General features: G+C 47.2%; 1 protein-coding gene across 5 annotated transcripts in view; it reads right to left on the bottom strand.

Annotated features, from left to right (window-relative positions):
• RGS9 (regulator of G protein signaling 9) overlaps positions 1–16,887 on the bottom strand; it is a 72,801-nt gene extending 55,914 nt beyond the window's left edge. For 2 of the 5 annotated variants that reach the window (XM_073310536.2, XM_073310537.2), the window contains exons 1-2: positions 12,619–12,860; positions 245–341 (exon numbers count right to left, since the gene is read on the bottom strand). In XM_073310536.2, the coding sequence (XP_073166637.1) occupies positions 245–341; positions 12,619–12,681 (160 nt within the window). In that variant the 5' untranslated portion in view covers positions 12,682–12,860. Of the gene's footprint in view, positions 1–244; positions 342–886; positions 1,056–12,618; positions 12,861–15,454; positions 15,515–16,777 lie in introns of those variants that run through there. The other 3 variants (XM_073310533.1, XM_073310534.1, XM_073310535.2) reach the window with 3 other exon arrangements.
• Between the last annotated feature and the right edge of the window lie 1,149 nt (positions 16,888–18,036).

Genomic DNA, 18,036 nt, shown 5'->3' with positions numbered 1-18,036 from the left:
AAACCATAATCCCTGTAGGTGGAGGTGGCCCCCCCGTCATTGCCAGTCCACCCAAAAGCAGGGCTCACCCACTTTTCCTAGCCTAGCTATGCCACTGATACATGGTGATGGGAGCCATATACATGCTTGTAAATAGAATAATAGTAAGAGAAGCCAGTTTGGGGTTTATTACCATTTGTACAAAGAAACAGGCTCTTCTCCAGAGGCTCAGAAAAATAGCAGGGTAGTGCCATTGGCATCTTACCTGTCATAGCATGTGGGATATTTGTGATCATCACCCTCTGAGTGTGCATTTTGATGCCAGTGTCTGGATTCTGCATCTCCATGAGGAGGGCTTCAATCTGCAAAGCATGATGGGTACAAGCAGTTTTGTGAGAACAAACAGGAGGGCAAAACAAGAGCACAGCCTGACCTGGACCATTTTGTAAAGGCAACTAATCCAGACTAGCACAAGGGGAGAGAATTAAGGGGCTGGGCTCACCCCCCTCCCCTCCCTCTTTCACAGAAGCTGCTTATGTGAACATGCTACTTGTACAAACATGCTAACCCCAATGGGCAATCCCTTCTCCAAGTGCCATCTTGCAATCACTCCCTGCTAGGCTACCCCACAGGAGAGGCACGCCCCTGTGATTAGTTTACCGGGCCACTGGATGTAGCTGTTGCACACAAATTCGGCTGAGAGAGAATTCAGCTTGGCTTTTTCAGGAGAGACAGGGGCCAACTGACAAACTACAAACATGGGTTCCTTTTTGTTCTCCTAGCAATTTGCTGGGGCATCAAGAGAACTGTTGCAATACCAGTGGGGTTGAATAATACCCAGGCAGCTAGCTCCATTGCATACCTATCCCCTTTTGCTTAAAGACTAACTTGAGAGTGCATCACTCACGGGTTGAATTAGCAAAGGTGTCCACACAAGTGTTGCATCCGATGAATTGAGCTGTAGCTCACGAAAGCTTATGCTCAAATAAACTTGTTAGTCTCTAAGGTGCCACAAGTCCTCCTTTTCTTCACACAGACTGGGTGAAAGCCAAACCCAAGACAGTCTGTTTCAGGGCCTGCAGAGAATAGCTGGGGTGGATTTTTAAAACACAAGAGCAGCAAAAGTACGTTCCACCGCTAATGGGCTGTGCAAAAAGTGCAAGTCAGTTGGAGCCCGACGGCAAAGAGAGCTCAGGGCAGCCAGCACCTCTCAGGCAGCACTCAGCATCCAGCCGGTTAGGAAGATAGCTAAGGCACCCTCCTTTTCTTGACTACTTTAGGGATCATCCATGACAAAAGAAATAGAAATAAAACACAGCTCTTAGCAAAGAGGCAGCTTTGGGGTTCTTCATCTCTTCTTGTGGACCACGGAACACCACTGGGCCTGATTCACCTCTCACAATGGTGAGATCACCAACAACCCCACTGAAGCAAGTGGAGTAACAACAGTGTAAAGTGCCTATAAGTGAGGGGAGAAACAATTGTGCTGCTATTCTTGAGCTCTTGCTCACGCCTGCCCTAACACTTAGGCCCAGATCCTCAAGAGTATTTAAACACCTACCTCCCACTGATTTCAATGGGAGCTGAAAACAATGGGAGTTATGTGACTAAACACCTTTGAGGTTCTGGGCCCTCGGGTATGATTTTTAAAGGTCAGTGAGGCACCTAAAGATACAGATAAGCTCCCAGGTGCCTATCTGCATTTTCAGCCATCTAAATACCTTTGAAATTGTCCTCTCAGCCCTTTTTAAAAGAATACAAAATAACTTTTTTCCCTTTCAAGATTTTATTTCCTGTTAGCTACCAGACTTTGCTCTGAAGATGGAGGAAGACAGAACAGTTGCTCTGAGGAGAGTAAAGATGGTCCCGTGCTTAGGGCATTAGCCTGTGACTTGGGAGACCTGGATTCAATTCCTTGTTCTGTCACAGACTTCCCGTGTGATGTTGGGTGAGTCATTTAGCCCCTCTGTGCTTCTGTTTCCCACCTGTAAATGGGGATAACAGCATCGCCCTACCTTCCAGAGGTGTTGTGAAGAAAAATACACTAAAGATGGTGAAGTCCTCTGATAATGTAGCAATGGGGTTGTAGAAGTATTGAAGAGAGCAGGTGTGCAGAAATCTAAAGGTGCAATGCACAGAAAACAAGACCATGGTAGATAAGTTACAGAGCTACATACACCACAGTTCTGACCGCTGCGAGCCCCAGAAGCTTCAGTGGGAGCCGTGCCTTTCCAGGCCTGGTCTTTTGAGCCAGCTTGTTATCTAGCCCATGTTCCATTTTGACCCCTCGTGTCTGGAGTGGTTGTACAGGGCTCTCAGCATCTCCCTGCTGGGCCTTTACTAGTCAAAAGCCAATAGTTAGTTCATAAAACCCACTCAGTCTTCTGGTGCAGGATGTTCTCTTTTCCTAATGAGCAAATAACTCCGGAGACTTGTAGCTTTCCTACCCCTGCTGAGCACCCTCTGGTCATTTAAGAAATAACATATATCAAAGAAAACAAGCGAGACAAGCTAGGGAGCTACCATCGGGTGGTGCCTGCTGATTCGGCTGCAAACTACGCACTTTGCTGATCAAAACTCAGCAGGTCTTTTCCTCTTCTCCTAAGGGAACCGGCTGCTTATTAGGGATTCCTAGAGATTAGAAGTTGCCATCAGCACCAGCTTGTCAGCAGGAGCCAAGAAGAGCTGTTTAAAATACAATGACAGGTTTCAGAGGAACAGCCGTGTAAGCTATTACCAGCAGGACAGTGGGGTGGGAGGAGGTATTGTTTCATGATTTCTGTGTGTATATAAAGTCTGCTGCAGTTTCCACGGTAAACATCTGATGAAGTGAGCTGTAGCTCACGAAAGCTCATGCTCAAATAAATTGGTTAGTCTCTAAGGTGCCACAAGTACTCCTTTTCTTTTTTTAAAATACAATGAGGACATCTGCTTTCCTTTCTGCAGCTTTGTCACATTTTGTAACATGATTTTGCCCAGGAGAGCTCTCTAGCTGGTTTTCATTTTGTACATATTGAAGCCACGTCTTGGCCTTGGTCCACGGTGGGAGGCTGCAACAGAGATCAATTCACACCAGGTGAAATTTACCACAGCGCAAAGAGCCAGCACAAAGCATAAGGACCACTGAAGACCCACATCAGTCCTATTTTGAGCAGATCAGTGGTTCCTAAGATCTCTGCATAGGGGGTGAATTTCATCTCTGGCAAAGTCTCCCTGGTCTGTACTTGGGAGGCCATCAACTGTGGAGAGGAAAAGCAGAATCCTGAACTCAGTACTCGCGGAAGAAGTTTATTGTTTGTTTTATGGTAACAGCTAGGAATCCCAGTCCAGGGTCAGGAACCCATGATCCTAGGCACTCTACAGACAAAGAACAAAGCAAACAGTCCCTGCCCAGAGACCGTACAGTCTAAATGCAGGAGGCAGCAGGTGGGAGGAGGAGGTAGCACAGTGAACAGAATTTTGAGTGTCAGCTATTTAATCCTCCAATCCTCCTGCTTTGCTTTTTCCCCTTGCTTGGAAATCCCTATAAGGAGAGGCTTCTGCAAACCAAAGCAGCCTCCAAGTGCTAAACAAGCAAGTGTCTCTGGAGCTATCTCCTTCATTGCTGCATATCATGAGTCACCAGCCCAGCCCCATTGACATCTGGCTGCAGCACTCAGGTTTGGTCCTTGGGGGCATCCCCCAATACAAATGATTAAACTCAGAATTTCTGCACTGCACATTCAGTACAGTCACTATGTAAAACCCTCTGGCTCAGTGAGGTTTTATAGCTCATTGTTGTGGCTAAGCGGTTGAGGCAGTAGCTTATCCAAATGCTTTAGGGCACAACTGCCTTTGTAGGCAGGTTAGTTCTTGTTTCATGACATAGGCCACAGCTTTCATTATGGGGTTGAGGTTTGGGGCCGTTTTGTTTTTACTCCTCAGTGGGTTCCAACTGTTCTGGGAAATCAAAAAGGGATACAGAAAACAAATGCGTTTAAAGGAGTCTCCTAGGTTATCTGGACCAGGAAACCTCCAAGATAGTTCTAGTGGGCGTGAGAAGTCTTCTCCAACATGATCTCCTCTGAATGCTCCTTTTCTTCCATCTGGCATTTGTGTTTCCTTGAGAGTGGCGTGTTTCTACAATAATATAGCATAAGAACCCCCTGCAGATAGCCAAAGGAAATAGAGAAGCATGTTCCCTTTATGGAGGCAGAGGCGTTAATGCTGCTTCAAAATGCGGGTTTGTTTCCTTGCAGAAAAATAGCCTTATTGGAAGGCAATGTATGGAAATGGGTTTATTTCCCCCGTAGGATTGTCAGTTGTATTTCAAATGCTCACCTCCTGCTTCAACTCTTGTATTGTTTGTATTACAATAGCACCTCTAGGACTCCACCAAGATCAGGGCTGCTTTGAAGTAGTCACTGAACAAACACATAATAAGAGACAGCTCCTGCCCTGAAGATCTTACAGTCTAAATAGGCAAGACAGGCTTTAAGGGTGGGAGGAGATACAGGGCACGGAGAGGCCAAGGTCACACAGCAGGTCAGTGGCTGACTGGGAGTGGAACCTAAGTCTACACACTCCCTGCCCAGTACCCTAGCCACTACACCACACCGCCTGTCCTACCATGGTCATTATAAAACTATAATCTCGTCCCTTAACAGTTTTCCCTCCCCACACCCATTCCCTTTCAATTCTTCAGAAGGGTTTACAGTAGAACCCCAGAGTTACAAACACCAGTTACAAACTGATTAGTCAACCACACACCTCATTGAAACCAGAAGTACACAATCAGGCAACAGCAGAGACCAAAAAGGCAAATACAGTACAGTACTGTGTTAAATGTAAACTACTAAAAAGAATAAAGGGAAAGTTTAAAAAAAAATATTTGACAGCTAAGGTAAGGAAACTGTTCCAGTGTTTTTTTCATTTAAACTAAGAAAATATAAAAGCAGCATTTTTCTTCTGCGTAGCAAAGTTTCAAAGCTGTATTAAGTCAATTAAGTCAAGATCAATTGTAAACTTTTGAAAAAACAACCATCACGTTTTGCTCAAAGTTACGTGCATTTCAGAGTTACAAACAACCTCTAATCCCTAGATGTTTGTAACTTGGAGGTTCTACTGTAGTTTAATAAATGAAACGTAGTAGAGAGGTGTCATACAGAGGGTGCTGGGAGAAAAGGGCAATGGAAACTGTATTAAGCTAATGCAGAATAAGGACCTCTTATTCCAGAATAAGTATGTCCACACACATGGAGTTAATTAGGAAGAGTTAATCAGGAATAGCTATTTCTGAATAACTTCCTGTATAAATAAGCACTTAATGTCAGAGGCTGCTAACACCTCATGGAGATGTTTAGCTCAGGGCCTGTGTATCTGGAGCAGAAGGATCTGTGTTCCACCATCCCTGCTGTCCCCAGGATATTTCAAGTGGCTGCACTGCAGCGACAGGCCAGAAGTTCCAGGTGGCCAAGGATTTTGCCCCTGGTTCGTTACACAGATGAGTTGAGAAAACAGTTCCCTGCTCCTCTCAGATACACTTCAATATACTACGAAACATGAGTTATGCCCATGCAGCAGCCTGAAAGAACAGACCATGATCAATTATACATTTTTGATGCTGGAAAATGAACTCTCGGGATATATCCACTATACTGATCCCTTCCTCTTAAAAGGCATAAAGTGGATGGATTACTGCCACTGGATTACTGCGCTGTTTGCCATTGTGTACTCCCTGCTCTGTGCCTAATTGACCTTTGCTTATGCAAACAGGATGGACTTTAAAGCCATGCGGAGACAGGTTTAGGGATTACACAGCAGTTCCCCTCAGAGCAGACAGTTCCAAATTCCAACACCTTAACCCAGGAGTCAAATGGTGTTTGTGGAGCGTTTTGCCTGTGATGGCAAGGCATTCAGAGTTGAAGGGGTTTAACCACATTCTAACACAAAGCCACTCGACACATTCTCCCAGTAGACTCTCTATGATGCCAGCACCAACTCACAGTGCTCTAATTAAACATCTGCCATTTACTCCATCATAAATGCTTGCCCGGTTCTGCTCCCTCACCCAGCCTTCCCTGCTCCTATTTGTAAAGGACACACTCCCAGCTCCAATTTTCGAGGCGGTAAAGCACCCTTTCATCTTAATCCCAGCATCATCCTGCTCATTTTATTCTTTTCTAGACCTGGAATTAATAGTCATGTATCGAGACAGGGTCACAAAGTGCTTTTACAAACATTAAAGAGCTTGTTAACCAACTGAAACGCTATTTAAAAAAAAAAGAAAAGTGCAGATGGAAAGTGTGTTTCCCTGAAGTCCACTCACACCTGCCCACTGCACACTATCGCTCTTTAGCTACAAAAATCCTACCCACAAATGCTAACCAGCCTGGAAATTAACAGCTAAGGGCGATTCCCCTCTGCCACAGAACCCTTCTTTGCCCAGTGTTACCCCACACCACTGTAACTATGCCTCCTCATGAAATTTACAAGGATATATGCAAAAGTCAAAATAACATTAAGGACTAGCCCTGTTCATCAGCAGAACTCAAAGCACTTTATTAAGGAGGTCAGTAATATTATCCTGTCTTCTGAGGCAGAGCGCAGGGAAGTGACTTGCTCGAAGTCATCCAGCAAGCCAGTAAAATAGCTGGGAATAGAACCAAGGTGTTCCAAGTTCCAGTCCTTTATGCTATCCTCTTAGGGTTACCATATTTGAACATTCAAAAAAGGGGACACTCCACGGGGTAAGGGGTATTTGCTCGCGGCCCCCCCGCCCCTGGCCCCACCCCAACTTCACCCCTTCCCTGCCCCCATTCCAACCCCTTCCCCAAAATCCCCACTCCAACTCCGACCCCTCCCTGCCCCATTGGACCCCGTCCCAGCCCCGCCTTCTCCCCTGAGCGTGCCGCGTTCCCCCTCCTCCCCGCTCCCTCCCCGCCACTCGAAACAGCTGTTTCGCAACACAAGCGCTGGGAGCTAGGGGGGAAAAGCAGGCACCCCGCTCCAAAAGGACGATTTGAGGGCAAAAGGCTGAGGAGAGAGTTTGAGCTAAAGGAATTAATACCAAAGCTGGAGCTGGATTGAAACTTCCAGTTCTGAGCTCAGGATCCAGGAGTCAGGCCTGTTTCTAACTAAACCATACTTCCAGAAGACACTAGAAGGGGCTTGAGAGACCAGCTTGAAAGAGAAGCAGAGGGAACAGGCAGGCCCCATCCTTCAGCCCTACCTGCGTGATATGAGTCATGATGCAGCTAGCACAGACCCGAAGGGAAAGGTGCATATCCACCACCAGCCCTGAGGCGAGCCCCTGCACAATGGCGGGCCAGGTCCTCAGCGGGTGTAAATCACTGAACTGTGCCAATTTACACCCACTGAGGGTATGACCCAAAGCATGTGTAACTTGGAGGGTTTATTTCTTAAGCTTGCCTCACTGCCTGACGGGCTTTCCTGCCACAGCGCTTCTCAGATGGTTTGAGAGAAAAAACACATAAATAAAAGAACCCAAGCAGCTGTTGCAGGTGCTTCCCATCACCAGACCGTGCTTTAAAACAGGCAGCAGGTGCCAAACTGACTGCCTTGCCTTCTCCAAGAGCAATGCCTGCCATACTCCATCCGCACACGTCTGTCTTGCTGAAGGCTGGGCTGAGCTGGTGTTAGAAACACCTGTTACCAGGTGCTGGCTTACGGGCAGAGGGGCCTACAGAATCCTCCCCAAGGATCATCGCCGAGGTCTTTGCTGTCCTTCGGAATCCCCCATGCGCCTTTCGCATTAAGCTTCTTATATACCAACTTTTGTCACCACCTGCCTTTGGGCCTGACTCTGATCCCACTGACACTGGGGTAAAGCAGGAGTAACGCCAAGAGACAGACACGAGAGTAAGAGGATCCAGATCAGGCCCCTTTTTTTCTCTTCTTCCCCTTCTTAGTCCCTTATTATCTTCCCTACCACTTCACTTCCAGCTCTTTTGGGATTTTGGTTCTCAGCACGAACCATCTACTGCAGTTCCTCACTACAGACGACCCACTACTCTCACACCCACATCCCTCCACTGGCTTTTGTAGCCTCCCATTTCTTCTCTTTTCCTCTCTTCTTTAACTTACCCTCCATTTTTCTCACTTTTATTGTTCACGGATGGTAACCTCTCCGCTGGCTCTATACCAGTAATGTGATGAACTAGCACTGCTCTCTGCTGGATGGAATCAGAACTGCTCGACTGTGTGTCATAGACCCGATAGTGCCATCAGCGAATAGAGATTCACCTTAACCTCAACTAGGAGAGGCCTGTGCTTTTTGGAGCAGGAAGGGCTGAGTTCTATCCCCACTGTCACCCTGAATTTCTGAATGACCACAGCATGTAAGGAGGCACAAAACAGAAAAGGCTAAGAGGACACCACACAGAGTGGAGAGCATCAGAATGTAAATACCTAGGGAAGGGATTTAACAGCATCTTTTTAACCCACCACTTAAAACCCGATTGTAAACACCACAGCAGGTGCTTGGCACAGCCAGCCCCCTTTAATACGGCAAAGGAAGCTCTCAAAGCTTGATTGTTTCATGCTTTACACTTCCAGGCACCTTTTGCCTGAGGCGCTCCAAGCACTTTACAAGGTGGCTAAATATTATGCCCACTTCACAGAGTGGGGAACTGAGGCACAGAGAGATTCTGGCTCACGTTTTCCAGACTAGACTCTATAATTTTTTGGCAGGTCTGATTCTGGGTGCCCAAGTTTAGACACCACCCAAAACCCGAGGCTCCCATAATTAGAAGATGCTTTAGAGATTGTGGGGCATAGTGACTTCCTCTCCCCACACCACATGGGGGGAGGGGAAATGGGGTACTGCTCTCTCAACTTCCCTCATCCTCTTCTAACCAGGCAACATCAGCAGCCAAACCATTTGGTAGCAATCCCTGAGGTCAGGTTACTGTGCTGGCTGTTGGGAATCTGGGATGGCTTATAAATTAGATCAGAAATGAAAGTGAGTTTGTTGCTCAAAGCCAATTGCCCAGTGAACATTTGTTCATGTTCCAGGCCCAGAACTAGACCCACAGGACATTTCTATCCTAAAACACCAAGCAGGAGGATAAAAGCAACTAAACCCAAAAATCATTCAGTCCAATAAAGGGCACAAACCCTTTTATTGGCTGCTTTAATTGGTGCTGCTGGAGATTCCTTTAGAAAGCTGTTTGCCCTCAGTTTTAGCTGAGCTGTTGTGGTTACTCACAGCACAAGCAGCAGCTGCTACCTGCATTTGCTTTCTGGGTGCATTGCTACAGCATGTTGCTATACACCCCTAAGCCTGGAGCATGACAGCCCAGCTCCCTTGCACACAGTTAGCTCAGTGGTGCCATTTAATTCACAACCAACCGTGTGCAGCGTGAAGCCATTTCAGATGAGCATCAGTTGCATGGAGAAGCTACAAAGCTCATGCGTGGGGGAAGAGAATCCGTTGTCACATGCACCCCACATTGTGTATGCCAGTATCAAGCTGACAGGCAGCCCACACGGGCACCGTCAAAGGCACTAGGATTGCAACTCCCACACTGCTACCAGGACCAACAGCATTGTGACGTCAGCAGAAAAGCCCATACGCCTAGCTAGCACAAACACACACTTGGAGAATATGTGATTGTTGTGGGTGCCAACTGATGGCAAGGCGTTTGCACAGACTTGAGCAATTAATGAAGACTTTATGCGGTATCTCAGCTTCCTACGGGCTTGATCCTGCAAGGTGTTGAGCAGACACTTACCACGTATCCTCAAGTCCCGCTGTCCGTGAGGTTAAAGGTGCTGAGCACGTGGGCAGAGACTGGGGGGGCATGGGAGGGGGCATTGCCCCCCCAAAAAAACTGTATACCAGTACTGGTGCAGGAAGCAGAGGCTCATGCTGACTGCAGAGCGCCCTTTCTGCACCAGGGCTGCAATGAGTGTCAGAGCCCTGGTCAACTGACTTGGGCTCACAATACAGGGCTAAAAATAGCAGTGTAGATGTTCTTGCTTGGGCTGGAGCCTGGGCTCTGGGACCCTCTGTCCCCCGCAAGGTTTCAGAGACTGGATTCCAGCCCGAGTGGGAATGTCTCCACCGCTGTTTTTAACCCTGGAGAGCGAGCCCAAGTCGGTTGACCCTCACTGCCGCAGGGATTTTCTTGCAACACCCTGACGTACCCCGAGAGTCTTTCCATTGATTTCAAAAGGTTTTGGATCAGCCCCACGTAAGCTGAATGGGAGCGTCCTCCAGCGGAACTGCCAGAAGCTGGGCTCAATATGTCTCAGATACGTATCACTGTGTTTTAAAAGAGCTAGCAGCATTTGCCAGGATAGCTGTAGATGAGTGTGTACTTGTAAAGCTAGGCATATAAGCCTCTGTACGAAGCTTCCAGGAAACTTCACTGTCAACTCTATATTGGTACAATAGTGGTCTGATTCAGACTGGTGCTGAGCAACCTCACCTCCCAGTGAAGCCAATAACACTACTCTGTACGTGCAGGATGGAACCACTGATAACAAGCTTTCCAAACACTGAAACAGCTAACACGAAAGGTCCATCTTACTTCATTTAAAAATGTGTCCTCCGTATTCGGACCCCATGTGATAATAAAGGGCCAGATTCTGCCGCTGTTGTTCACGTTGCATAGCACTATACGTCATGACTAGCCTCATGGATAGTGATGTACAGCTGTACATAGCCCAATATAATAATACAGTATACTCCTACTCATCCAAAACCCTGTTATGCAAACCTCTGCAGTATCCAAATCCCTTCTTTCTCCCCCACGCAGCTTATGCTGGGGGACAAGGAAGTGATTTGGATAATGCAGTGCCTTGGATATAGAGCGGAGAACCCCAGCCAGGAGTGCGAGGAGGAGGAGGAGGAGCCCCTGGCCAGAGAGGAGGCCACCCTGCTGCTGAATGGTTCCTGCAGCACAGTGAGCCGCCTGCAGCCCCGTTGTCACAGGAGTGAGTGAGCAGAGCAGAGCAAAGACCCCTGGCCAGGACCGCCAGGAGGAGGAGGAGGAGGACCACGCTGCAGGGGAAGTCACCCCGCTGCTGAATGGCTCCTGCCCTCTTGATTATCCAAACTTCCAATTATCTGAACAAAATCCATATCCCCACTGCTAACCAGATAATCCGGAGTGTACTGGCATTCACTGCACCTACACACTCTTCCATTTTAGAATCTCAATGCACTTTGCAAAGGTTGATAAGCAGCACCACTCCCATTTTACAGCTAGGTAACTGAATGCTGCGCATTTGGTTTTGTTTTCATATAGAGGCCAATGCTCTGGACCTTCCCATCACAGTAAGTAGAATTTCACAGAGTACAAACCAACCCCAAATTTGGCCCACTATTTTTTCTTCTTGACAGGACAGAGCTTCTCTGCCAAAGCCACGAGAAACAAACAGCCCCACAGGAAGTATTGTGTGTGCCTCCTTCAGCATGCAAAGTGCAAGTGTTTGTTGCTATAGGACTCACATTGTCAGACTGAATAAATTCACACTCCATCTCATCTCACCTTTAGATTTGTGTACCCACCACCTCCTCCTGTTGGGGTGTTTACATACATGCTCTGCCAAAAGAGTGGATGTGTGTACTTTTTTTAATTTTTTTGTTGCCCCTGATTGTTTTGGAGAGTTCTCTATATCGCAAACCCGAACCAGGCAGCTGTACTTGTCACTGAAAATTCAGCTAATTCCATTCAACAGGATAAGCCATAGACAAGAAAGACAGACTACTCATGGGAGAAAAGCTGGATTAATACCTATCCTGTTTAAAATCTTTTCAAATACTGGTTATATTAAAATGCTTCTAAATGGACGTTGAAAAAAAACAGAAACACTTTACAAAATTATACATTTCATCCAAACCGTAGTTTTTCATCGTCATGCTCTGTAAACGTCTAACAATTATAAATACACACGCCCCTTCCAAAATGCTGTAGAGCAGCCAGACTGCAAACCTTTTGGCATGATGTACCCCTTGAAAATGTACATGAGCTGTATGTCATATGTAGCAAAGAGTGACTCCTGGGAAAGAAAATAAACCAGATTATGTCTCAAAGCAGAATTAGGGAATCGAACTTTTGGGATGATGATTTTTGTCCCAATGAATGATACAGTTAGAGCGGCCCTCAGGGGAAAAAAATTAGAAAAACTTTCCAATAGGAGGCATAGTATAAAATTGCATGATTAGAGGAATTAATGTTTTTTGTGGCTGTTTTGAATATACATCTTAAACACCTCCCCCCCCACCCAGCTCAGTTTTTATCACAATGCCTCTACAACTCCCATGATGCAAACAGTACCATGTAACAGGTTGCCCTCCTCTGGAGCCTGCAGAAAACGAGGACACTTGCCTTGAATCCTTCAGTAACAACAGAGCAGGAAAAAGAGAAGTAAAAAGGATTTTGAAACACTTAATAACTGAGAAGTCACACAAGTGCCCTTGAAGACGTTCAATTCAGCAAACGGTCATAAATAATACGTAATAACAAAATGCCTGTTGACGCCCTGCCCGTCAAACTGCCCCCTTGATTAGCCATACAGGCGGCAAACATTTTACAGATGTGTCTAGGGGTCCTAAATAGGGATCTGCAATAGATGTTGATGGTCACGCTATCAGGTAGAATTACTATTATATTTTCAGGACCATGTTACCTTTTTCAGAAAAGCCATTCTTGGCCTGTAATGCTGCCCTTGGTCCATCCGTTTCACAGTCATCGTGCCCCACTTAGTCAAGGCAACAGCCCCCAAGAAAGCAAACTAAAAACAACAACAAAACAATTAGAAGCCAGGTTTCTACTCCTCAATTGCAGGGCTGCTGCGGCGGCGGCTGCTGCTGCTGCTGGAGACTGGAGCACTCCCCAGTCTAGAGACTAAGGACAGCGGTGAGCAAACACTGCTCCGTCACAGCCAATCAACAAGCAGCTCCGAGGACCTGATTTGCATGGCCGACCGGCCTCCGCGCTTCCCGCCTCTCAGCGCTAGGGGGAGCTCGCCTGCACACACAGGGAAAAGAAAGGCTCAGGAGTGGGGGGGAGAGGGCGTGCCTTCAGCCAATCGGGTCTTTCCAGAGTCTCAACGTTCCAAACCCTAGACGTTGTTACATGCTCTGGAATGCCAACTAGTCCCCTCCAGTTTTCTGAGGATATTTAAAAGGATTTTTTAACTTTCCACCATGTAAAAGAGATTTAATTAACAATGTCTTTAAATCAACATATTTTGCTGATTTATATTGATAAGCAGTTGCCTTAAAATTCAGTGTTTCGGCTGGTGCTTTAGAAAACTGTCTAAAAAAATAAATATTTCTGCCAGTGGTTAACATTTCGTTTCTAAAAATTAAATCAGCACTTTCAGTTGTTTAATAAAAAGTGCCTTTGCCAACATTTCTGCAAAAGTGTAATAGGAAAGTATTTTTAAATCAACATTCCTAATGGTGTTTAAATGTAGTAAGTTGTGAAAAAGTCAACATTCTGACTGTTTACTGGAAAACATTTAAAAATATTTTTCTTTGTTTAATAAAATGTTTTACTGCTAATAACAAAATGACACTTTGTATTTAGATTATTTTTCTTATTATTCATGTAGTACTTCTATATAGGTTTCAGAGGAACAGCCGTGTTAGTCTGTATTCGCAAAAAGAAAAGGAGTACTTGTGGCACCTTAGAGACTAACCAATTTATTTGAGCATGAGCTTTCGTGAGCTACAGCTCACTTCATCACATCACATCATCACATCACATCATCGTGAGCTGTAGCTCACGAAAGCTCATGCTCAAATAAATTGGTTAGTCTCTAAGGTGCCACAAGTACTCCTTTTCTTTTTACTTCTATATAAACACCAGTCCACAGAAAACAAAAAAGACATGGCCTTGCCTTAAAGAGTTCCCAGTCAAAGGGCCCAATCTGGCTCCAACTGAAGACAGTGGCCAAAGGAGCAAGGTAGGGTCCTAAATCAGCCACATACAGGGGGCAACAGTTAGGTTCTAAGGCAGAGATCCACATCCGGCCTGGAGGACCCTCCTGCCCAGCCCCTGAGCTCCTGGCCCGGGAGGCTCGCCCCCAGCCCCGCCCCTGCTGTTCCCCCTCCCCCGCAGCCTGAGCTCACTGCGCTGCCGGCGCAATGCTTTGGGTGATGGGGCTGCAGAGCCAGCCTGACCCGATGCGCTGCGCTGCACGGTGGCGTGGCTGGCTCCAGCTGAGCGGCGCGGCTGCTTGTCCCGGTGCTTTGCGTGGTGCTCCAGGCAGCGCGGTAAGGGAGCAGGGAGTGTTGGATAGAGGACAGGAGAGTTCGGGGAGGTGGTCAGGGGCCAGGGGTGGGGATGGGGTCGGGGCAGTCAGAAAGTGGGGAACAGGGGGGTTGAATGGGGGCAGGAGTCCCCGGGGGGCAGTCAGGAAGGAGAGGGGGAGATGAATGGAGCGGCGGGAGGCAGTCAGGGGCAGGGGTTTCAGAAGCAGTCATGGGAAAGGGAGAAGGGGTGGTCTGATGGGGCAGGGGTCCTGGGGGGGCAGTTAGGAATGAGAGGAGGGGTTGGATGGGGCGGTGGGGGGCAGTCAGGGGCGGGGGTTCCGTGGGTGGTCAGGGGACAGGGAGCAGGAAGATGGATGGGGTAGGGGTCCCGGAGGGGCCATCAAGGAACAGGGGGGGTTGGATGGGGCAGGAGTCCCGGGGGGGGCATCAGGGGGCGAGAAGCAGGGGGAGTCGGATAGGGGGCGGGGACCGGGCCATGCCTGGCTATTTGGGGAGGCACAGCCTCCCCTAACTGGCCCTCCATACAATTTCCAAAACCCGATGCAGCCCTTAGGCCAAAAAGTTTGCCCGCCCCTGTTCTAAGGGCTGCAGCCTCGCAAACACTTAAGCATGTGAGTAACTTTACTCATGTGAGTAGTCTCATTGAGGTCAAGAGATCTAATGCTGTGAGTAAAGTTACTCATGTTTAGAAGACTGGAGCATAAAATCATGAAGGGATAATGCTAGTGAAATCAACACGTTTCTAGAGGGCCTGATCCTGTTAAGATGCTGCATGTTTTCAATGCCACGGAAGTTAACAGGGGTTGATAGAAAGTGATCCTTGTAGGATCAGGCTCTTAGGGCTGTGTCTTAGCTGACCTCAGTAGTGGTTGTGCCTCAGGAGAGGGGAGGGAAGGGAAGGAAAGGGACCCAAAGAAGATGGTGGCCAGCTGAGTACTTAGAACAAAAGAAAAAGTGCAGAGCAGTGGAGTCATAGGGACAAAACATGGGGACCCCAGGCAAAGCCCATTCCGAGATCATGGCAAGGGAGTCAGCGGATGCCACCAAGGGAATTCTGTCCAATGCATGCATGCATAAGCACTCCAAAAAAGGCCCTACAATCACAGAGTCTCCTCATGATTGAGCTGCCTCCTCAGGGACTGATGAATGGGTGAATGGTGTCTGACTGACAGCATTGCAGACTAAAATCCTTCATTTATCCAGGCAGGCACAATGGAGCAATAGTCATGCAGACTTCCTCACCTCTCCCGAGTGACGCACTTCAGCCCGAGTGATGCACCTTCAGATCAGGAGGGACAGCATCTGCGGGTGAGACAGAGGTGAGACCTTGGTGCTACACGAAAACAATAATTGTACCAGGTTTCATATCTAATACATTTCACAGAAACGCCTGCCATCCATGAGGCCATACACCCCAATACAAGCCACACACACACTCACCACTCACATGTGCACTCATCCATACATATAACACATACACCAAGCACATGTACCTGTATACACTCACCATAGACACAATCACTCACACCACGCCATGTGTGCATACACCCACATACACACTGCAAAAGCATGTACATATACGCACAGGAATGAATACACTATGCACACACACCTTTGCATGCACTCACAGACATAGTGCACCCCCACACACATATCATATATGCAGGTGCCCACACACCATACATGTGGATGCATCTACAAAGAGACCAAGCACATGCATACACTATACACACATCACATGCACACCAAACAGATGCGCATATACACTACGCTACAGTCAAACACATCTCGGTGACACATTTTCATGGCACTTTCAACATTACACATTTTTGTGATTTGCAGGACATCACGGCTCCTATGCTTCAGTAAAGTACATTGGCTCTGAACTCATTGCAATGTTGTCTCTCCATTAATAGCCTAAAGGCATTAATGACCTCCTCAGTTGCATTGCAGCTCTTCGGAAGCATCTGAACGAGCAGGCTTTCTTCCATATCCTGTCTCTACTCATGAAGATTACCACATGAATTGCCTCCCTTTTGCGTGTCTCCCAACCACATGACAGTCAACACCCTTGCTTTACAGGAGGTTTTCTTCTGGAATTCTCTGCTTCCTGCTGCTGCATGATTTAATGATTATCAATGACATCTGTAGTTCTGCCTGCGAATGCCAGGGGTAATAGATCTCTGGCTTCAGGGCATTAGCTGATTGTCACGGGGTTCAGGAGGGATTTTTTTCATCCATTTTCATCCTCTCACAATTGAATTGTCTCGTTGTTTTTCCGAAAGGAGTTCATCCAACTGGCGATCCTCAGGAGTTGACAAAGGTAATGACAGAAAATCTAGCAGCACAGAAATCTCCTGAGGGCAATCAGCAGGAGAAGGAAAGGACTTTGAGTAGACTCATGCCTGGTCTACACCTAAAACTTAAATCAACCCAGCCACACTGTGAAATTTCACACCCTGTGTGATATAATTAGGTCGACCTAACCCCCGGTGTAGACGCAGCTAGGGCAATGGAAGAATTCTTCTGCCAATCAAGCTACAGCCTTTCGGAGAGGTGGATTACCTGCATGGATGCAAAAACTCCTTCCGTGGATGTAGGAAGCATCTACATGACAGCTCTACTGCTGCAGGGCCATGCCTGTGCCACTCCAGCCGCTCTAGTGTAGACATGCCCTAGATGAAATGGAAGAATAGTTGTCTAGTTATTTCAAGGACTATAGTTAATGGAAATGATCTGGTTTCCTCTACAGGAAGGGAGATACTTCAGGCGTGTTCTGTGCCCGTACATACGTAAATAGATAGAGCTAGAGCCACAAAGGAACATAGCTGCTGCAGCACACAACTTTTAGGTGTGGAGTCCACAGCCCCAAGCTAGGCACCCAGGCTCCCTATACCCTGCATGGAGAGAACTAGGAGCCTAAGAATGTGCTTCACAAAAGCCAGTGTGCTTGCTGAGTGGGGAGCTGCCAAGGCTAGCCAGAAGGAAATGCCAAGGAGAGCGGTGTTGCCTTCTGTGACGTAGGTGCCTACTTCCGTTCCAGAGGAAGGCATCGGTCTCTGTTTGGGATTCTGAGCTGTGAACCCTCTTCTGGGGTTGGGCACCTAAGCTGCTAGTTCCCCTCTTCTAATGTTTAGCCCCGTGGCTAGAGAACTTACCCAGGATTTGGAAGACTGGGGTTTAATTCCCCCTCTGCTTCACGCGGAGAAGAGATTTGAAACTTGGGTCTCTCTCTTCCCACGTGAGCGTCCTAACAACTAAGCTATGGGGTATTCTGGGCCATGTCTCTTTCAGTATCCTGTTGAAGCTTTTCAACTGTAGATAAACAATTGCATGTTAATTGGCACAGAAGAACTGGAACCTCCCCCCTTTTCTCCCTGCCCTGGTGAGTCCACTAAGAGCAGGACAAGAAATAATCAGTTTAGTTTGCAGCAAGGGAGATTTACGCAGCATATTAGGAAAAACTGTCTAACTCTACAGATAGTTCAGCTCTGGAACAGGCTATGTAGGGAGCTTGTGGAATCCCCATCACTGGAGATTTTTAAGAACAGACTAGCAGGGATGGTCTAACGTGTGAATTTAAACTGATATGGTCATACAACCCCCCTTGTAAACACTTTCATTCCAGTTTGAGAGACAGTGAGAGAGAGAGAGAGAGAGAGAGTGTGTGTGTGTGTGTGTAATATCTCTATTCGTATAATGGTACAATTGGTAAAACTTTCCCATAGACAAGATCTAAGGCTTTGTTTCAAGGAGACAGAGAAGCAAACAAGCTGGTGGGAGAGTTGTTATGCCAAATGGTGTAGGACGAAACTTGAGTAGCT

The sequence above is a fragment of the Lepidochelys kempii genome, chromosome 14 (assembly GCF_965140285.1).
Source record: "Lepidochelys kempii isolate rLepKem1 chromosome 14, rLepKem1.hap1, whole genome shotgun sequence".
Classification (NCBI taxonomy): Eukaryota; Metazoa; Chordata; order Testudines; family Cheloniidae; genus Lepidochelys; species Lepidochelys kempii.
Note: the sequence above shows the minus strand (reverse complement) of the source record. Positions and strands in the feature narration are given on the sequence as shown.